The sequence below is a fragment of the Phalaenopsis equestris genome, unplaced genomic scaffold, assembly GCF_001263595.1.
Source record: "Phalaenopsis equestris unplaced genomic scaffold, ASM126359v1 Scaffold001339, whole genome shotgun sequence".
NCBI classification, from domain to species: domain Eukaryota; kingdom Viridiplantae; phylum Streptophyta; class Magnoliopsida; order Asparagales; family Orchidaceae; genus Phalaenopsis; species Phalaenopsis equestris.
This window is the reverse complement of record NW_018165778.1, coordinates 62,760-81,490: the sequence shown is the minus strand read 5'-3', so window position 1 is coordinate 81,490 and position 18,731 is coordinate 62,760. Positions and strand designations below refer to the sequence as shown.

At 36.6% G+C, this 18,731-nt stretch overlaps 1 protein-coding gene across 6 annotated transcripts in view; it reads right to left on the bottom strand.

Moving 5' to 3' along the window:
• LOC110034056 (flavin-containing monooxygenase FMO GS-OX-like 3) overlaps positions 1 to 18,731 on the bottom strand; it is a 38,286-nt gene that overhangs the window by 11,971 nt on the left and 7,584 nt on the right. For 5 of the 6 annotated variants that reach the window (XR_002295009.1, XR_002295010.1, XR_002295012.1 and 2 more), the window contains exons 2-5: positions 17,187 to 17,257; positions 3,827 to 3,976; positions 3,645 to 3,727; positions 2,023 to 2,158 (exon numbers count right to left, since the gene is read on the bottom strand). Coding sequence is in view for 2 of the 6 variants with exons in the window: in XM_020738300.1 (XP_020593959.1) it covers positions 2,023 to 2,158; positions 3,645 to 3,727; positions 3,827 to 3,976; positions 17,187 to 17,257 (440 nt within the window). In the remaining 4 variants the exon portion in view is untranslated. The remainder of the gene's footprint in view (positions 1 to 2,022; positions 2,159 to 3,644; positions 3,728 to 3,826; positions 3,977 to 17,186; positions 17,258 to 18,731) is intronic. The other variant, XM_020738301.1, reaches the window with a different exon arrangement.

The following is an 18,731-nucleotide window of genomic DNA, read 5'->3' as shown; positions in this document are numbered from 1 at the left end:
AACTCTTTTATCATTCTACTGTTGTATGTAGATGATATGCTTATTGCATGAGCCAACATTAATGAGATCAATAATCTGAAGAAGTGATGTCAGAGCACTTTGCAATGAAGGATTTGGGAGCGGCAAAGCAAATCTTTGGCATGAGAATTGTCAGATACGTTGAGGCTTTCACAGGTTGAATATGTGAAAAAGTGTTTAACATGTTCAATATGGATTAGGCCAAACCAGTTAGCACACCTTTGGACAGTCATTTCAAACTCAGCAAAAATCAAGCTCCCAAGTCAGAGGAGGAACAATACTACATGAGTAAGGTTCGTTACGCTTCAACTATTGGTTATGTATCTATGGTCTGCACTGGACTTGATATTGCCCATGCAGTGGGGGTTGTAAGCAAATACATGAGTAATCCAGGGAAGGAACATTGGGAAGTTGTGAAGTGGATCTTGAGATAACTAAGAGGTTCTTCAAAAACCTGCTTGTGTTTCTCAAAAAAGAGTTTTGAGGTACACGACTATGTTGATGCAGATTTAGCTGGAGACATTGACAGTAGAAAGAGTATTACATGTTATGTTTATAATTTTTGTGGTACTGCAGTGTCATGGGGCTAAAATCTACAGAAGACAATTTCGTTGTCCACTACAGAAGCTGGGTACATTGCAGTGTCAGAGGGTGAAAAGGAGATGTTATGACTACAAAGTTTCTTGGAAGAATTTGGTAAGAAGGTTCAAAGGGACACTCTCTACAGTGGAAGTCAGAGCGTTAAATTTCTTGCTGGAATCCAACATTTCAATCCAAGACCAAGCACATTCAGATCAGGTACTTCATACGGTCATTGTTATATACGGATAATTGCTACTTGAAAAAATTTATGGAATTAAGAACTCTATTGATATATTGACTAAGAGTGTTACTCTTGAAAAATTGTAATTGTGCTCGACTAAAGGTTATGTTCTAGTGTGAAGACAGGGGTTTTGAGTTGCAGAGGTGGATGATATCATGTTTTAAGAAAAAAAATCGGTACAACCAGCAGATGATGCAGCCTGTAGGTAGTGTTAAATATATGGAGTCGGTGACCCACCAAACTTTCTCCACGTCTCACCTACCTCTCTCCGCGTCCCACCTACCGCTCTCTCGTTTTCTTTAAATAGTCTCTTTTGACCTTTCATAAATTGTTAAGTCAAGCCCTCTTAACCTCTCTGCTCCTTACTCCCATGGCTCCTTAAGGTTGGCTCGGCAAAGCTTATAAGAAAAGCTTACGGTGGAGAACTAAGAGAGAGAAATGAAGAGAGAGAGAGGGAGAAAAAAAAATTTCTTGTAAAAGTTGAAGCGTTCGACAGTGTAATTTCTCGAAGTACTAAAATCTTCTGCAACTCCATGGACGTAGGCAAATTAGCCGAACCATATAAATCTGTGCTATTTTCTAGTTTGCAATTTTTCGATCCAGCTTTTTCACTTTATTGTCGTCGTTTTTCATAGCACAAAACATTATCAGATCTTTGTAATAAGAGTAGAGAATGTTATTTCAGTGCAGGATTCATCATTGCTAATAGCCCCCCACCCAATGTTGTATTAAGGCGCACAACTCGCTTCTGTGTAACAGGATCAGACGGAAAAGAAGGGCGAAATTTACATGCATACCACCCAATTCTTATGTAATTACATATTAACACCTAAACTTTAAATTTTTACATTCATATCACATAAAAAATACCATTATTTTAACTTTAAAAAATGAAATGAAATTTTTCATAAATAGATAATGTGGCATATATGTGAAAATTGAAGTTTAGGTGTAAGATATGTAAATACATATAAATTAATATGGCCTATTTTGGATAATTCTATTTGTTAATTTAAAGCGTATTATGAAAACAAATACAACCAACAGTTTTGCTGTCAAAAAATTACAGTTAAAAAGCATGCTTTTCTCAAATAGAAGACAATTTGCGAACAACCATCTTTGTTTCTAAACACATCTAAGAAGTGAAGGATGTTAAGACAATTTGCTTTAAGTTCACCAACCTTACTTGATATTCCGATAAAAGAGATCCATGGTGCAAGATGTGGCGGAAACACATGTTTGAATAGAGGCCCAACACGGCTGTCGTCAACGCATACAACTTTATTTTCTTTGAGAAAGGGAAAACTGAAAATGTACCTGTCCAAAAGTATTGGCCGTTAGCATAGGCTTATTGATTTAGAGGTGCAATCACACCCACTTAATGATACTCGAAGATGAGTTGTATTTTGATTTTCCTTTTTTTCAGTAAACTTGTATTTTTTTTTTCTTTTGTACCTTCAGCCCCCTCCAAAAGTTGTTTCAAATCTTTTAAGTTCTATGAGACTATAAATATCATAAACAAGTTAAAAATACACACACACACACACAAAAAGGGGGATGTAGTGACATTTCCAATATCTTTTCTGAATGTTTATTATTAACAACAATTTTAAAAATTGTGTCAAGAAAAATATCGTTTCTCACAGTTTTTGAAAGTTCTTAATGGTTGTTTGTTAAAATTTTTGTGACAGAAGCTTAATGTTAAGCCACACTTTTACGGAAAAAAAATTCATGCCAAAATTTTAAGCTTAAACAGGTAATTAATATTCATAATTCATGTAAAGTTGTAAGTTGAAATTTCCTTAAGTTACAATTCTGAAAAATAAAGGGGAATTTACATGCATACCTCATAATTCCTCCATATTTGCATATCTAACACCTACACCTTGCTTTTTTACATTTCTACCACTCAAATTTTGCATATCACATTTAAAATACTACTATTTTAACTTTTAAAAAGTGAAACACACATTTTCATGCATATGAAAGGTGGCATATATGTAGAAGGTAGATTTACATACATACCACACAATTCTTATATATTTACATATCTATCACCACAGCTTGATATTTACATTTACAACATCTTGATGCGATAAACCTACGCATAAAAAAGAGTATGTGACTTTTAAAAAGTTAGTAAAGTGGTGTTTTTTAGGTGATGTTGAAGATTTGAGTGGTATGTATATAATATGAATATTTAGGTTTTAGATGGGAAAATACATAAGAATTCTGTGATATGTATATAAATACCCCTATGCAAAAATTAAGGTTTAGTTTTTCAAAATGTAAATACATAGGAATTGAGTGGTATGTATGTAGATCTTCCAAAAAAACATAAAATTAATATTTACTTAAGTAAAATGTGATTTTAATTTAAAATAATATGAATATTAAGATAGCACCAGCAATTCTCCAAGTATGCCCTTCATCAACCTAGCCTTCTAAAGTATAAATCTTTCACATCAGAAGCGTACATAATTTTACTGATTTTACTGTTTAAGAGTATGCTGAACCTAGATAATCCTGGATAAAGGATTGATAAAAAGTAAGAAATAACAATTATTCTTTTATCTATTTCCTTTCGAAATTACTATTAATTTTCTAATTAATTATGATAAGACTTTGTTTCCAACAATTATTATCTTTCCTCCACTAACTCAATTATGGTCGTTAGGTGCTAAACAAACTAGTTAAACATCAAACAACATCGCTAGCAGCTCCAACATAATATATTTCAAATCAATAAAAGAAAATAAAAAAAAACTTTGATTTTAAGGAAAGGGTGATCCGCATAGCATACCCTGTACAATGGAGGATCACATCTGCAATTACTTCGAAACCATCTTCGAATACAACATTACCATCTTCATGAACACATTTAATCTGCTTGGAAACAGGTTAAGCGCACACCAGTTAACTCCCTTTTTTTTTGGGTTAACAAAAATTACTCTGAAAAAAAGGAATTAGGGAATAAAATATAACCATCAAATGCTGCCAAATATTATCAAAGTTATCTAACTTTCCAAGTTTAACTTCTGTAGTTCTTGAAGCCACGTGAACCTCTTTGGCCAACTTTGAAATTTCTTTAGAGATATCGAAGGCACTTGCACCCTTTCCAATAATGACAACAACCTGCGCGAAAAACATATTGTCAGTTACCCTTCAAAAAATATATATATATATAAAAAAACTTATTTTCAGTTACAATGAAGCAAAAGCTGTTCCTTAGCACTGTAAAGCTTCAGAATTTAGCCGGCTAAATTAAATATACCGTCCGAGCTTCAGAATTTAGCCGATAGTGTTAAATAATAAGATTTCATGCTCCTTTTTAGATTGAGCGGTTATTTATAACTTTTTAAAAGACATTCCAATCTTTATCCATAATATTAATTAGAATTATCAAAAACAAACAATACATATCGTGCCCTCCTATGATCAGAATGTAATTAGCCTTAAGCTGACTTAGTCAGCTAATCTGAACTACAGCTAAGTTAAGAAGACTGATCTAAGGATGGTGGTTTAATATTAGCTGCATGTCACGAACAAACTTCTGACAAGTCACCCGTGCGGCTTTAGCACGCTTCCTAATCACTAAATTAGCCTAACACTTGCAACGCTCGAACTTGGAAGCACAAAACTCTCTAGGAAAGAAGGACAAGTAATTAAATAAAGAGGGATTGCATACTTGGTTGCTTAGAAATCTTGGTTGGTTTACAAAAGAGTCAGAGGGACTTCTATTTATAGTCCTCCCCAAGTTCTATAGAAAGATTACATTAGAATAGACTAATTTCTAAATAGTTCTACATTGCCCTATTAATATATACATGATTCTAGAGCTTTATGGGTTATCCTAAAGTTTTCCTTGAAGCTTTCTCCTTTCCACATTCTCTAGAATGCAGTGGAACCTTCTAGAGTCTCTTAGATCGCTCTCCTCTTTCTAACTTTCTCTAGAATCTTCTTTCACATCATTGGCCTACTAACTACGTTGAAAATAGCAGAGTGTAACACTCTCCCCTACTTAAGCTCGCAATGTCATCATTGTGTCTTCCTCCTGATACTTTTGGATCTTTTCTTTGCAAATTACATCAGTAACTAGAAAGTTAAGAGAACCAGCTTTATTATCAATATTTTTTTAAGCTTAAATTGATTAAAAAAAATAATTAAATGAAGATAACAGTTAATATAATATGAATAAAATAGAATATGTCAAAGGGTCAAATTAAGACAAACTACTTTTAATAATAAGATTAACATATAATAAATTAATAATTTTAATGCACCTGACTTTAGGTTTCTCATTAGAGATAAGTGAAGAGAATATTTAGAATTAATAGCAATCTAGGTGGGTACTTAAGTTCTTATATTATGGTGATATTTTGCTTCTACTAGACCAATATTTAGTTATATTGAAATTACCGCAAGTTCTTTAATTTAAATTCTAATGAATTTTTATTCATATTGTATGAATAATGTGTGCACAACATTATTTAAATGAGTTATAAGTATATTGTCTGATACACAAATGGGAATGAAATATATTTTAGTAAATAACATTTTTGATGGAATGTTGATATGTGCATGTTGATTATAATGGAACCACCTTTTGATGGTACTAGTGAGAGTACACTAAGATACCCGTATAAATATGAAAAATAATATTGATATTAAAACACCTTAATTGGTACAAGTTTTTAGATGATGCTCTTGTGACATTTGTATAGATATGGAATGACATTGGTATGATATTGATAAAGATTCTTTGATAGCATTAAAAAATGTTAATACCGATTCATTAATTTTTTTATCTAGCATGCATTTTACTTTTTTCTTCCTTATGTTGTAGTTTAGGAATATGAGCACTCACTAGTTTGTTTAACTCACTGTTATCTTAAACTAATTTTTTGGGTTAATTAAGCGATTAAAGATCAACGATAGAATGAAAAATTCTTATAGAATACGCGAACAACAAGTAAAAATGTAATTTTAATTGTACCGCTTTAATTGAATTATAATTATTGGCTTTTTTATCTGTTATACAGTAACTGAATATAGTAAATCTAATTCACACAGTCCAACCGTCTGTTCCCGTCTTAGTTAATTCTAAGTTCCGGGCCTGATCGTGACAGCTGGATCTTTTCTTTGCTACAATATATCTTCATGTTCCGGCTGACCTCACTATCAAGTAATCCTTTCCACTTGATGAGGTATTTCTTATAATTTGGTGCGCCTCCTCGGTGATTGACCTAATCAGCAAGTATTTCATCTTCCTTCTTATCAAAAGAAGTGATTAATGTTGTTCGTGCGCTTAGAGATTCCTCTTGATGGACCTTCTTTTCTACACTCACATGTCGCTTTTTTTGCCACCATTTGTAGTCCTTGTAGTTTTAGGTAGTGACACTCGAACCAATCCCTTTGTTTGCTCCCTGACTTGGCAAACTTGAAAACTGTTGAGATTTTTCCTTCATAAATGGTTGTATGGGAGAGAAGTGTCATGCAATAAGATTTCATGGTTGATGGCTCAATCTGTGGCTCCAGCCTATTCTGATGCTTTATCTTTTTTTTCTTGGTGGAAGCTCCTTTGATAACTCTGTAAGTGAGACATTTTTAAACTCAGCAATTAGCGTTACTACCTCCCATGGCATACCTTCTTGGATCTTTGGTTCTTCATTATTGGAGTCATGAAGAATAGTTAAGTAGCTTTCTTCCTCTTGTCAGATGTCCTTCGTGAATTGGAAGGCTGATAACACCGTAGCTTCTTGCTCGTTTGTCCTTATTATTGATAATAGGCAAGCTTGGTTGCCTTCCATGGTGCATATGCTATTGGGAAAGGGTATTGAGAATGCTTTTATTTGATCCAAAAAGTCTAGCCCTACAACAGCTTCGAAATCATCCAATGGAATAACAGAGAAGTCCAATGTACATGACCAAACTCCAATAATGATCTTTGCTCCTCTTGATATTCCATGAATTGGTCCTAACGTTGAATTGACTATCTTGATGGAGCCTCCTTCTCCAACTGCTTGTAGTTCTATCCATTGTGCTTCTTCAATAGAGATGAAGTTATGAGCAACACGTGTCCACCATTGCTCTAGAAGTCTTTCCACTTACTACAATTTCTACAAAGAGTAACCCTTTTTGCTTGGGCTTTTCTTAAAATTTGTATCTCATTCAGCAATTGCATAGACCCTACTTGTGCCACCATATTACCTCATAATGCCTCTTCTTCTTCATGATGAATTGCTAGTAGAGCGTTCAAGACTTTCTTCTAAGAAGAATCCCTTACCCAATAAGGCCCAACACAACTGAAGCAATTGTTATATGGCTTGATTTTGTTATCTTTTTTACTTTTCCTTATCTTTGCCCTTGAACGAGGGTGATTCATACTGTGTCTCTTCTTTGTCTTAACCCTTATTTCCCTCATTATTGACGAAAGCACTCTTCTCATCTATAGGTGTTGTTGACTCATTTGCATAGTCAATCAAGCTCTCAACAAATGCAATGACAGTAGCAAGATCTTGCACTTCCACGCTCATCCATGAAGTTGAAGATAGTAACCTAATCTGACATGTTGTGTATTTTAAGAATCAAACTAGTAAACTCCTTAATATATTCCAGAATCAATCCTACTTGTTTGAGTCTTTGCAATCAGGCTCTAGCCTCATCCCCCGCATTCTGGAAAAAATTGTCGCTTAAGCTCTTTCTTGAAATCATCAAAGGTGGATATGATGCACATACCTTTCACTATGTCTCCTCCCCTTCTTCTTCGATATAACATAGCGGTGTCAGAGAGAGAAAGAGCAGCAAATTGGATCTTTGCATTTTTATCAGTAATGCTTATGGCTCCAAAATATTATCCTAGTCCCCATAAGGAGTTGTCTACTTCTTTGGCGTTGTGAGCTCCAAAACTCTGAAGTTTAAGCACTTTGATGCACTTGACTTCGAATGCATAGCGGTTGGTTGATGTCCCTAGTCCCCTCTTGCATAACGATACATCTCCATGCATCTCCTCCAAGATGGCACGAAGGTTGCTCATCTCTTATTCATGAGATCGTTGTACATCGACGAGATCCCATTAGGTCTTTTTGCATCTTTGTCAATTGGACTTCCATGAATTTTTCTAATTGGAACATCATTTCCCTGATTGTGGAATGGATGGTGATGTCGTCCTCCTCAAGGTCATCCACCTTTTGGCCTAGACCCTCCATTTGGGCCTCCATGTCATTCATAACCTCCTCCAACAAAGCAAGGCACGAATCAAAGCCATATATGAGCTCCTTAAACCTTTCATATGGTTTGGATTTAGCAGGATTTTGTTGCTCCTCACAACCTGGTTCTCGTTGAGATGACTCTACATTTGTGGCCTCAGATTCCATGATATGCTCTTTGAAACTCTTTGTCGTGCCTTAACCTTGGCCTGACACCAACTATCACGAACAAATTTCTCGCAAGTCACCCGTGTGCCTTGCACTCTTCCTAAGCACTAGATCAGCCTAACACTTGCAACACTTAGACTTGGAAGCACAAAACTCTCTAGAAGAGAATGAGAAGTGACTGAATAAAGGAACACTTCACTAACAACCCGTTTGGAGAAGCAAGGGGCGTTTGAATGTTGCAGTGCGGTGGAGTTTTCAAAAAAATTGTGATTAAACGCGGTCGCGGTTTCGACCCTGTGGCCCACTTTCCTTTGTTTCTCGTGACTCTTTACCCTAATCCCTCTCTATCTCGTGATTTTGTGGTGCCTTCTTTCACTCTCGCAACTCTTGTCATAATCCCTCTCTCTTGCGTTTGGAAGGTGTAACGTATTGTCTCTTTCTCTCTCGCTTCTCTGGAATCGTTGCGGTGAGTTTCCCTCTCTCTCTCTCTCTCTCTCTCTCTCTCTCTCTTTCTCTCTCCATTCTTCAACTTTGTTTAGATCATTGTCTATGCCCTTTGTGCGGTGGTTCCTCTTCCTGCGGTGGTTTTGATGTTTGAATCTTACTATGTTCCGGTATTCCCTACCTAACTATGCTGTGATTTTTTCCTTTTGAGATGCGTATGTGCAATGCATTTCGGTTGATGTTGGATTTTGAGATTTGATTTTCTCTGCTCTGTTTGAAATTCCATGTGCAATGACTTTGGAATGTGAAAGTGGATTTTGGATTTCGTATTTTTGTATTCTCTGTCTTTTCTTATGTGGTTTGTGAGTTTTGCTCAGAATGGACCATATGCCTTACACTTTCAGTCTTCATTCTGGGATATTTACATACCTAACATCCATAGCAGTTGCGATTTTGCTCTGGCATTACTTTGTCCTGTTGTTATTCTTTTGTATAAATATTAGTGAGGATTTTTACACAAAGCAATGTTTCAAGTGTCGTGTCTATTTTAAATATGTGGGGGTAGAGTCTTGTATTTACAGTGAAAATTAGAAAAAAATGGCAAATAATTGAAAAAGAGAATGCAGTTAGAATATGGTTTTTTGTTTGCTCTATTTTGTTCTTGTGATGGTGTTGATAGCACGTGCAATCATTTGAAAATATAAATGTGCCGTTTAGAACGTGTATGAGTCATATGTTGATGTGTGAAGGTGATGTCAATGATGTTGTGGATGCGTTGGTGTGCTGAGTTGTTTATGTGGAGGTGATGGTAGTGGTGTTGCAAGTGGAGGTGTTAATGAGTTGAGATGTTGATGTTGGTGCACAGATGAGCTGGAATATTCCACCACCGAGAGTGATTGGCCGTTGAGTTTCCGTAGAGTACGACTTATCTCATGACATATACTGTCTGAATTTTAAAAATAATATTATCATATAATTATTTATTATTTTAATAGTTATGTTCTTAATTTTAGTAGTCATGCTACTAACTGTTTAATGAGATGTCTATCTTTATTTTGTAATGTTCTGCACTGAATATTTGCATTCATGTATGGAATGTATTAGTATGAACAGTTTGTTTGCAAACTACATTACAATACAGGAGCAGAATAATCATTTGTCCAGAAATAGCTACTACACAGATGTTTTTCACACTGCAAAAAACAAACACAATCAGCTTATCCGCAGTTGTTTTCTGCCACAGTTACTACGCAACAGCTTATTAATAAGTTGCAGCAACCCCAAAAAGACCCTAAGTAATGAGGTATTACACACTTGGTTGCTTAGAAACTTTGGATGGTTAAAAATGAGGAAGGACAATTATTATAATCCCCTTTAAGCCACAAAGAACTTTGAAGATTACATTAAAATAGACTAATTTCTAGATAGCTTTTCATTGCCCTTTAATATATACATGATTCTAGAACTTTCTAGGTTCTCCTAAAGTTATCCTTGAAGCTTTTTCCTTCGAACATTCGCTAAAATGCGATGAAACCTTCTAGAGTCTCTTGGATCGCTCTCCTCTTTCTAGCTTTCTCTAGAATTTTCTTTCCTATGGTTGGCATGCTAACTACTCTGAAAATGACGAAGTATGACATGTCGCTGATGATAAATATAATCCATGATTTGAATTATACCATGTCATGCTCCTTCACAGCACAAGCACATAATAGTGACAAAATAAAATTATTGATGATTATATTCACATAAATAATTCAGAAAAAGTTTTATCATCTCCAACTTGGGGTCGTTTGAAAACTGCAACAATACCACAACAATTTTACATGCATGGTCATTTGTCATGAATTATTAGCAAAATAAAGGCCTCTACAGGACACAATGATTGTGAAAAAATTCAAAGATACTTTAATGTTGAGTTTGGAGCTTGGTCCGTCTTCCCGCGTTCGCTCCCGTCGCGACCCTAACTCCCACTTCCGCTGCTGGTCGCGAAACATCGCGACCTCAGCCCGCTCCCGCCTCCTGTTCGTGAAACGCCGCCTCCGCCTGTTCCTGTTACGCGAAGCAAAGCTTCGGTTCGCCTCCTGCCTCCAGTCGCGAACCGATGCGCTCTCTCTCTCGCAATAAAAGGCATCGCAGAGGCTCTCCTTCAGTTTACGACACGACCTTTTTGGTGTTCTTCTTCGAGCTTCCTCAGGATAGAGGAAGAGAAGTGCAAGCAGTAGTTCCTTGCGACAGAAGAAAGAAGAAAGCAGAAGAAGAAGATTGCGTGATCAAACTCCAAACATAGGAAAAAATCGCAAGTTTTCTGTTGCTCCCTTTAGTTCTTCTTCCTTCCTTGGTGGCTTACGGTGTGTAGAGAGAGAGAGAACGAGAGGAGAGAGAGGAAGTGTTTTTGTTGTTAGTTGACATCATCGACTGGTGTAAATTTCTCAGTAGTAAAATCTTTTGCAACTCCGTGAACGTAGACAATTTGTCGAACCACGTAAATTTGTGTGTTCTGTTGTGTTACTGTTTTGTGGTATGAATTTTTTCATTCTATTTTTTGTTTCGTCATTGATCATTCTTCAATTTTCTATTTTCTATTTTCTATTTTATATATCACAACAATTGGTATCAGAGCTCGTGGTTTCGATTCTGAGGAAAGAATGATGGTTGCAGATGAAATGAAAGTTTCAAGAATCGAGAAGTTTGATGATATATATTTTGGTTATTGGAGGATGCAGATAGATAACTACTTCTATGAGAAGTTAGGAAGAAACTTCATCTTTTGTTATTAGGGAAAATACCTGAAATGATGGATGAGGCTGAATGTAATTTGTTAGATCGACAGGTTCTAGGGGTTATTCGATTGACCCTATCGAGGTCACTTGCACACAACATCGTCAATGAGAGGACGACTGCCAATCTCATGACAGTCTTATCAGGTATGTATGAAAAGTTATCGGCGAATAAATAAGTATATTTGATGAGAAAATGATTCAATTTGAAGATGGCGAAAAATGTTTCTGTTGCTCAACACCTGAATGATTTCAATACTATCAAAAATTATTTGTCGTTTGTTGAAACTAATTTTGATGATGAGATATGTGCGCTAATATTGTTGACATCATTGTCAAATAGTTGGGAAGCAATAAAAATAGCAGTTATCAGTTCTGCGGGTAAATGTAAATTGAAATATGATGATATTCGTGACTTGATTTTGGCGGTACGCGGGAAAGATTCTTCTGAGATCTCAGGTACGAATTCGGCACTGAATGTTGATTTCAGATAGAGATCACATGACAGAAACTCAAATAGAGGAAGATTAAAATCAAAGTCCGATCAGCAGGCAACCTACTGGAATTGTGGTAAGGTTGGACACATAAATAGAAACCGTAGAAATCCCAAGAAGATAGAGAATGATAGCGCAAATATGGTATCTAAAAAAATGCAGGAAGCACTACTGTTGGTCGTTCATAGTTTTGTTGATAATTGGATATTGGATTCAGGGGTTTCTTTCCATACAACATTCCATCAGGAATTGATGCGAAATTATGTTGCAGGTGACTTTGGGAAAGTATATCTGGCAGATGGAGATGTTTTGATGTGGTAGGAATTGATCTACCAGAGGCCACACTATAGGGTAGTGATGGAAGTGAAAAGGAGAGTGGTCCGGGGCACCTATTCTTATTGTTCCACAGACAGATGGTGGAAAACCACAGCTATGAGGAAATCTTGCAAAATGAAAATTTAAGCAAGTGAGAGCTGGCAGAACTTACATCAAGGGATAAGACAGTAAACAACAAGTGGGTGTACCGGGTAAAGACTGAGCATGAAGGCAGTAAGAGGTACAAGGCTAGACCAGTTGAAAAAGGCTTTCAGCAGCGGCATAATACTGCCCATAAAGTGGGAGTTGTAAACAGAGATAAGAGTAATCCAGAAAATAGTTTGGAGGTGCAAAGCTATATTGACTATCGATATGTTGACTGAGGGTGTTACTCTTGAGAAACTGAAGTTGTGCGTAGCTTCAGTTGATCTTCTGGTGTGAAGACATAGGCTTTGAGTTGCAGAGGTGGAGGATTCATGTTTGAAGAAAAAGACGACGTCGCCAGTGGAGGATACGAGTTTGAGGAAGGAGATGTTGTTGTCTGTTTATCGATCTCTAAGTTGGAGATTTGTTGAGTTTGGAGCCTGGTCTGTCTTCCCGCTCCCGTCGCGACCCCAACTCCCGCTTCCTCTCCCGATCGCGAAACGTCAGATATGTCACAACAATTGGTATCAGAGCCCGTGGTTTCGTTTCTGAAGAAAGCACGATGGTTGCAGATAAAATGAAGGTTGTAGATTAAATGAAGGTTTCAGGGATCGAGAAGTTTGATGACACAGATTTTGATTACTAGAGAATGCAGATAGATGACTACTTTTATAGGAAGAAACTTCATCTTCCGTTATTGGGGAAAATACCTGAAAAGATGGATGAGGCTGAATGTAATTTGTTGGATCGACAGATTCTGAGGGTTATTCGATTGAACTTATCGATGTCAGTTGCAAACAACATCGTCAATGAGAGGACGACTGCAAATCTCATGACAGTCTTATCAGGTATGTATAAAAAGTCATCGGCAAATAACAAGGTATATCAGATGAAAAAATTATTCAATTTGAAGATGACGTAAGATGTTTATATTGTTCAACACCTGAATGATTTCAATACTATCACAAATCAATTGTCGTATGTTGAAATTAACTTTGATGATGAGATACGTGCGCTTCAAATAATTGGAAAGCAATAAGGATGACAGTTAACAGTTCTGCAGGTAAATCTAAACTAAAATATGATGGTATTTGTAACTTAATTTTGGCTAAGTAGGTACGCGGGAAAAATTCTGACGAGATCTCAGGTACGAGTTCAGCACTGAATGTTGATTTCATATGGAGATCACAGGACAAAAACTCAAATAGAGGGAGATTAAAATCAAAGTCTGATCACCAGACAACCTGCTAGAATTGTGGCAAAGTTGACCACATAAATAGGAACTACGGAAATCCCAAGAAGATAGAGAATGATAGCGCAAATATGGTATCTGAAGAAATATATGATGCACTACTGTTGGCAGTTCATAGTTTTGTTGATAATTGGATATTGGATTAAGAGGTTTCTTTCCATACAACATTCCATCAGGAATTGATGCAAAATTATGTTTCAGTGATTTTGGGAAAGTATATTTGCAGATGGAGAAGTTTTGAATGTGATAGGAATTGATCTACCAGAGGTCACAGTGATGGAAGTGAAGAGGAGAGTGGGGGCACCCATTTCTATTATTCTACAGACAGATGGTGAAAAACCACAAAGCTATGAGAAAATCTTGCAAGATAAAAATTCAAGAAAGTGGGAGCTGACAGAACTTCCACCAAGGAAGAAAACATTACACAATAAGTGAGTATATCGGGTGAAGACTAAACATGATGACAGTAAGAGGTGAAAGGCTAGACTAGTTGAAAAAGACTTTCAGCAGCGGCAGGATATTGCCCATGCAATGGGAGTTGTAAGCAGAGACAAGAGTAATCCAGAAAATAGCTTGAAAGTGCAAAACTATGTTGATCCTGCCGATATGTTGGCTGAGAATGTTACTCTATAGAAACTGAAGTTGTGTGCAGCTTCAGTTGGTTTTCTGGTGTGAAGACAAGGGCTTTGAGTTGCAGAGGTGGAGAATTCATGTTTGAAGAAAAAGGCGAAGTCGCCAGTGGAGGATATCAGTTTGAGAAAAGAGATGTTGTTGTTTGTATATCGGTCTCTAAGTGGGAGATTTGTTGAGTTTGGAGCTCGGTCCGTCTTCCCGCTCCCGCTCCCGTCGCAACCCCAACTCCCGCTTCCGCTCATGATCGCAAAACGTCGCGACCTCATCCCACTCCAGCCTCTTGTTCGCGAAACGCCGCCTCCACCTGTTCCTGTTTCGCGAAGGCTTTGATTCGCCTCCCGCCTCTTCAATCGCAAACCGATGGGCTCTCTCGTGATAAAAGACATCGCAGCAGCTCTCCTTCAGTTTACTACGTGACATTTTTGGTGTTCTTCTTTGGGCTTCCTCGAGATATAGGAAGAGAAGTGCAAGCAGTAGTTCCTCCTTGCGGGTGCAAGCAGTAGTTCCTTGCGGCAGAAGGAAGAAGAAAGAAAAAGAAGATTGTTCTCCCTTGACTTATTCTTGGTGGCTTGTGGCAGAAAAAATTTGGGTTTATTTCTCTTGTAAGTTTATCATCTTCGGTATATCTCAGCATAGAAAGAGAAGAAGAGAGAGCAAGGAAATGATGGAGCAACCATTGAGACCACGGGGACTAAGGGAATGATGGAGCTCGCTCAGATGATGGATAACAAGAAACAAATGAAAAATACTATAAAGGCAGCATCGCAGAAGGGGGGGTTCAACAAAAGTGCTTCAACGGCCATGACATTGAGGATCCAAATGATGTCGTTTCAGAATAAGACGTCAAAAAAGATGAAAGTGGGGACCCATTCCGGGGGAAATTTCAAACGCCTCATCAATGCAGCGGTGAAGAATAAAAGAAACGATTATGTTTCTGATGTGATGAGAGATGCCCCAGGAGAGCACCTTGTAGTTCATGCGAAGGAGGAGACAGATAATGAGAAGTCGAAGAAAGACATGATGGAGGAAGAGGAGCGTTTGCATTTCAATGTTGTGGAGGTGTCACTTAATTAAGTAGTGGGGTTTACTCTGAATCACACCAAGAAGGTGAAGGGGCGGATCGAGGAGCAACCAACTGTAGTGTTTGTGGATAGTGGAGCCACCCATAGTTTCATCTAAAATCAGGTCATGTATCAACAAGGGTTAGAGCTGGTAGATACAGGAAGCTTTTTTGTCCTAATAAGGATAGATGAAGCGCAAAACAAGTCAGGGAATTTGCCAGGGATTGGTTCTAACATTGCATAGCTTACAGGTGGTAGAGAACTTCCTTTGGACTTGAGAAGCACTAATGTGATTTTGGGGATGAAGTGGTTGTGGACACTTAGGGAGATGAAGGTGGACTGAAAATCCCAATGGAGTTTCAAGTAAAGGGTGGGAAGGTGATGCTGAGAGGAGATGCTAGCTTATGCAAAATCATAGTCTCGCTCAAAACCGTGGTCGTCAATGAGGAGCGGGATCAGACTATTTGGTGGATTTGTGGAGCATTAAGAAGTTCTGAGATCCAAGTTGACACAGTTTTCCTAGGAGATTAAGCAGCTCTTACAGTTGTTTGTTGAAATCTTTCAGCAACCGAGCAAGTTATTGCCCTAGAGAGAGCATGTCAATACATTATATGAGGGAATCCCCCCTATCTATGTTAGACCATATTGGTATCTTCGGACGACGAAATTATCAGACCTTGTGTGAGTCCATTTTCTCATCCAATCTTATTGGCGAAGAAGAAAGATTTTAGATGATGAATTTGTGTGAATTACTGGGTTTTGAACAAGGAGACTGTCTCAAACAAATTTGTTATTTCAGTGATTGATGAGTTGTTAGAAGAGCTTTATAAATATTAGTAAAATCAGCCCTCATTTGAGTTTCTCTATCTCTCTACAGTAATTTATTCGCAATTTTTGGTTCTAAATCGTATCAGAGTTCTAGATATTTGAGAATTGCATCAAAATTTGCATTAATCAAATATATTTACTTTTGCAATCCCAATATAGTTATTTGCTAAGTTTCTTATGTTCTCAGTCAAATAATCCACTCTTCCCAATGTAGTATCCCGCTCTTATAAAAATTTCTTTGCCTCTATCTAGCACCTTACAATTATCCCTCTAAATGATGACTTGAGAGGAAACTTTATAATAAATGAAAATTTATAAAACTATCTCATAATTTGTCCCTTGTGGGGGAAGTTATAAAAAAATTTGGTAAACAAATTCTCTCGTTTTCATTTTTTTTTATAAATAAAGAAAATTTAGATATAACGGATATATGAAAATTAATAATAAAATTTAATTGATATATATGCGTTGTTACTGAAATTGTGCTGCCCTACCAAATGTTGAGATCTCACTGGTGAAGTGGGATATAATCATATGCAAACTCGTCAAGTAACCAGTGCAACATTCTGTGTGATTGATGAGATACCTTAGGCAAGATTCTACTGGATTATGGCCACTGAAGTATTTTTATTATATTAAACAAAAAAAAAATTTATGGTTGATCCGCAAAAAACTCATTAAATCCACTAAAATGTCTGTGTCACACCTAACCCAAGCACCCGGTAAGGCATTCAACTTAAGTTCTTTAAAATCTAGACATTAAACCATATTGGGTGTAACCCAGCCAACTGTTGGATGGGAACAACCCAAGAATTCTCCGTAAGAATGTATCTTTGTCGCTGAAGATGAAAATGAAATTACATTCTTAGATCATCCATACTTTTACTTGATGTGGTGGTCTTAGCCTGTGTGGTCTTAGCCTGATATTCACACACACACACACACACATATATATATAATGGGAAGAATTCATCCTTCAACATTTATAATGGGAAGTTTTTTTAACAAGATAATTACATACCTGATCTAGAAATGGCTCAGGAATGCGATAATTATGACTATGTATCTGCTTTCCGGGCCATTTTTGAATGCCTGTACATATTTTCAAAGTTGAACATTAGTGAGAGGATTGAGTATCTGTAAAGATGAATAAAACCTGTAACATAATAGTAGGCATAAAAAAGGACTAGTAAAGTTCGATTTGACAAATTAGATTACAAGTGGTTCCATAATGATGATGATGATGATGATATGACAACAATGTTGATATTGGAATTGTAGAATGACATCATATGAAATTAAAAGAAAATTAAAGCCTTCGAGGAAAAAGTTTGAAATAGGAAGATCATTTTTCGCATAAATACTCTTGCTTGGTCCAAGAGACAATTGCATGTTATACAAATACAATTACCAAAAGATGCAAGATTGTTAGAATTAAATGTGTAATACATCATTGATGAAGCTTTGTTTCGATCAGAGCAACGCAAAGGAGATGTGAAGTAGAGCTTCCTCCACAGGAAGCTTGAATAATAGCTCCAACAAGTTCTCTTCAATGATTCTTAGAGATCAAAAGGCGCCATTTCAATAGATTCTTCCTCGGTGATATTTGGTTTTACCTCACCTATCAAGTCTTATAATTCTTTAGCTTTCGTTTTTCCTTCCTCTAAGATTTCATTATTCCAACAAGATAGATGATGGACTTTTAAAGTTTATGCAATGAATAGATTTGATCATCTTCGGTTGCCGTTATTTGTGATGAAGGCTTCCTCAGTTATAATACTTTGGAGTGGGCAACTTGGGGCTTGGATTTCTCTTATTTTGCTACTTGTGAATGGGCTTTAATGATTTTCCAACGCTATAGGAATTTCCTTATTTGACGGAAGCAGATGTGACTCTTTTGGCTATCTTGGTCAATAGAAGATAAAATCCATGAGAGTTTGTATTTATAAATAGTAGATTGACGCATGTACAAAACTAAATATTTTTTTTTTTATTAAAATTCTAATTGGATGTTATTCTTACTACATCCAGAAGCCAACTCCTTGAACATTTTAAAGATTCAAGGGATGATCATTTTCTTATATAAGCTTGAGGCCTATCCTTCTACTTTTCCTGATGAATTAATTTCTAAATTTTAACTTGCTATAAATTTTTTTGCCAAAATTGATTAAATAATTGATTTTATTCAAATCTGATACAATTTTGTTAATAATCGCAAGTATTTCAAAGTGGCTTTTTTTAAGTCCTGGTGCTCCAAGCACCACACCCAAAATGTCTTTATTGATGTGAAAATGAAAAATGACATGAATGAAAGTTCACGAAAAAACAAATGTTACAAAACCCATAAATAAAAAATAGCTATAAATTTTACATTTTGCACAAACTGGTAGACTAAGGGCCCGTTTGGGGCAGCTTATAAGTGCGGGCGGCGTTTTGAAAACGCCGCCATACCGTTTGGTTCGCACTTTTTGGTAGATTATTTAAAACAGCGTTTTTTATTTCCTAAAAGACGCGGACCGCGGGCTGACCCCCGCGGTCCGCGGTTCGCGAATTTTTTTACCCCATT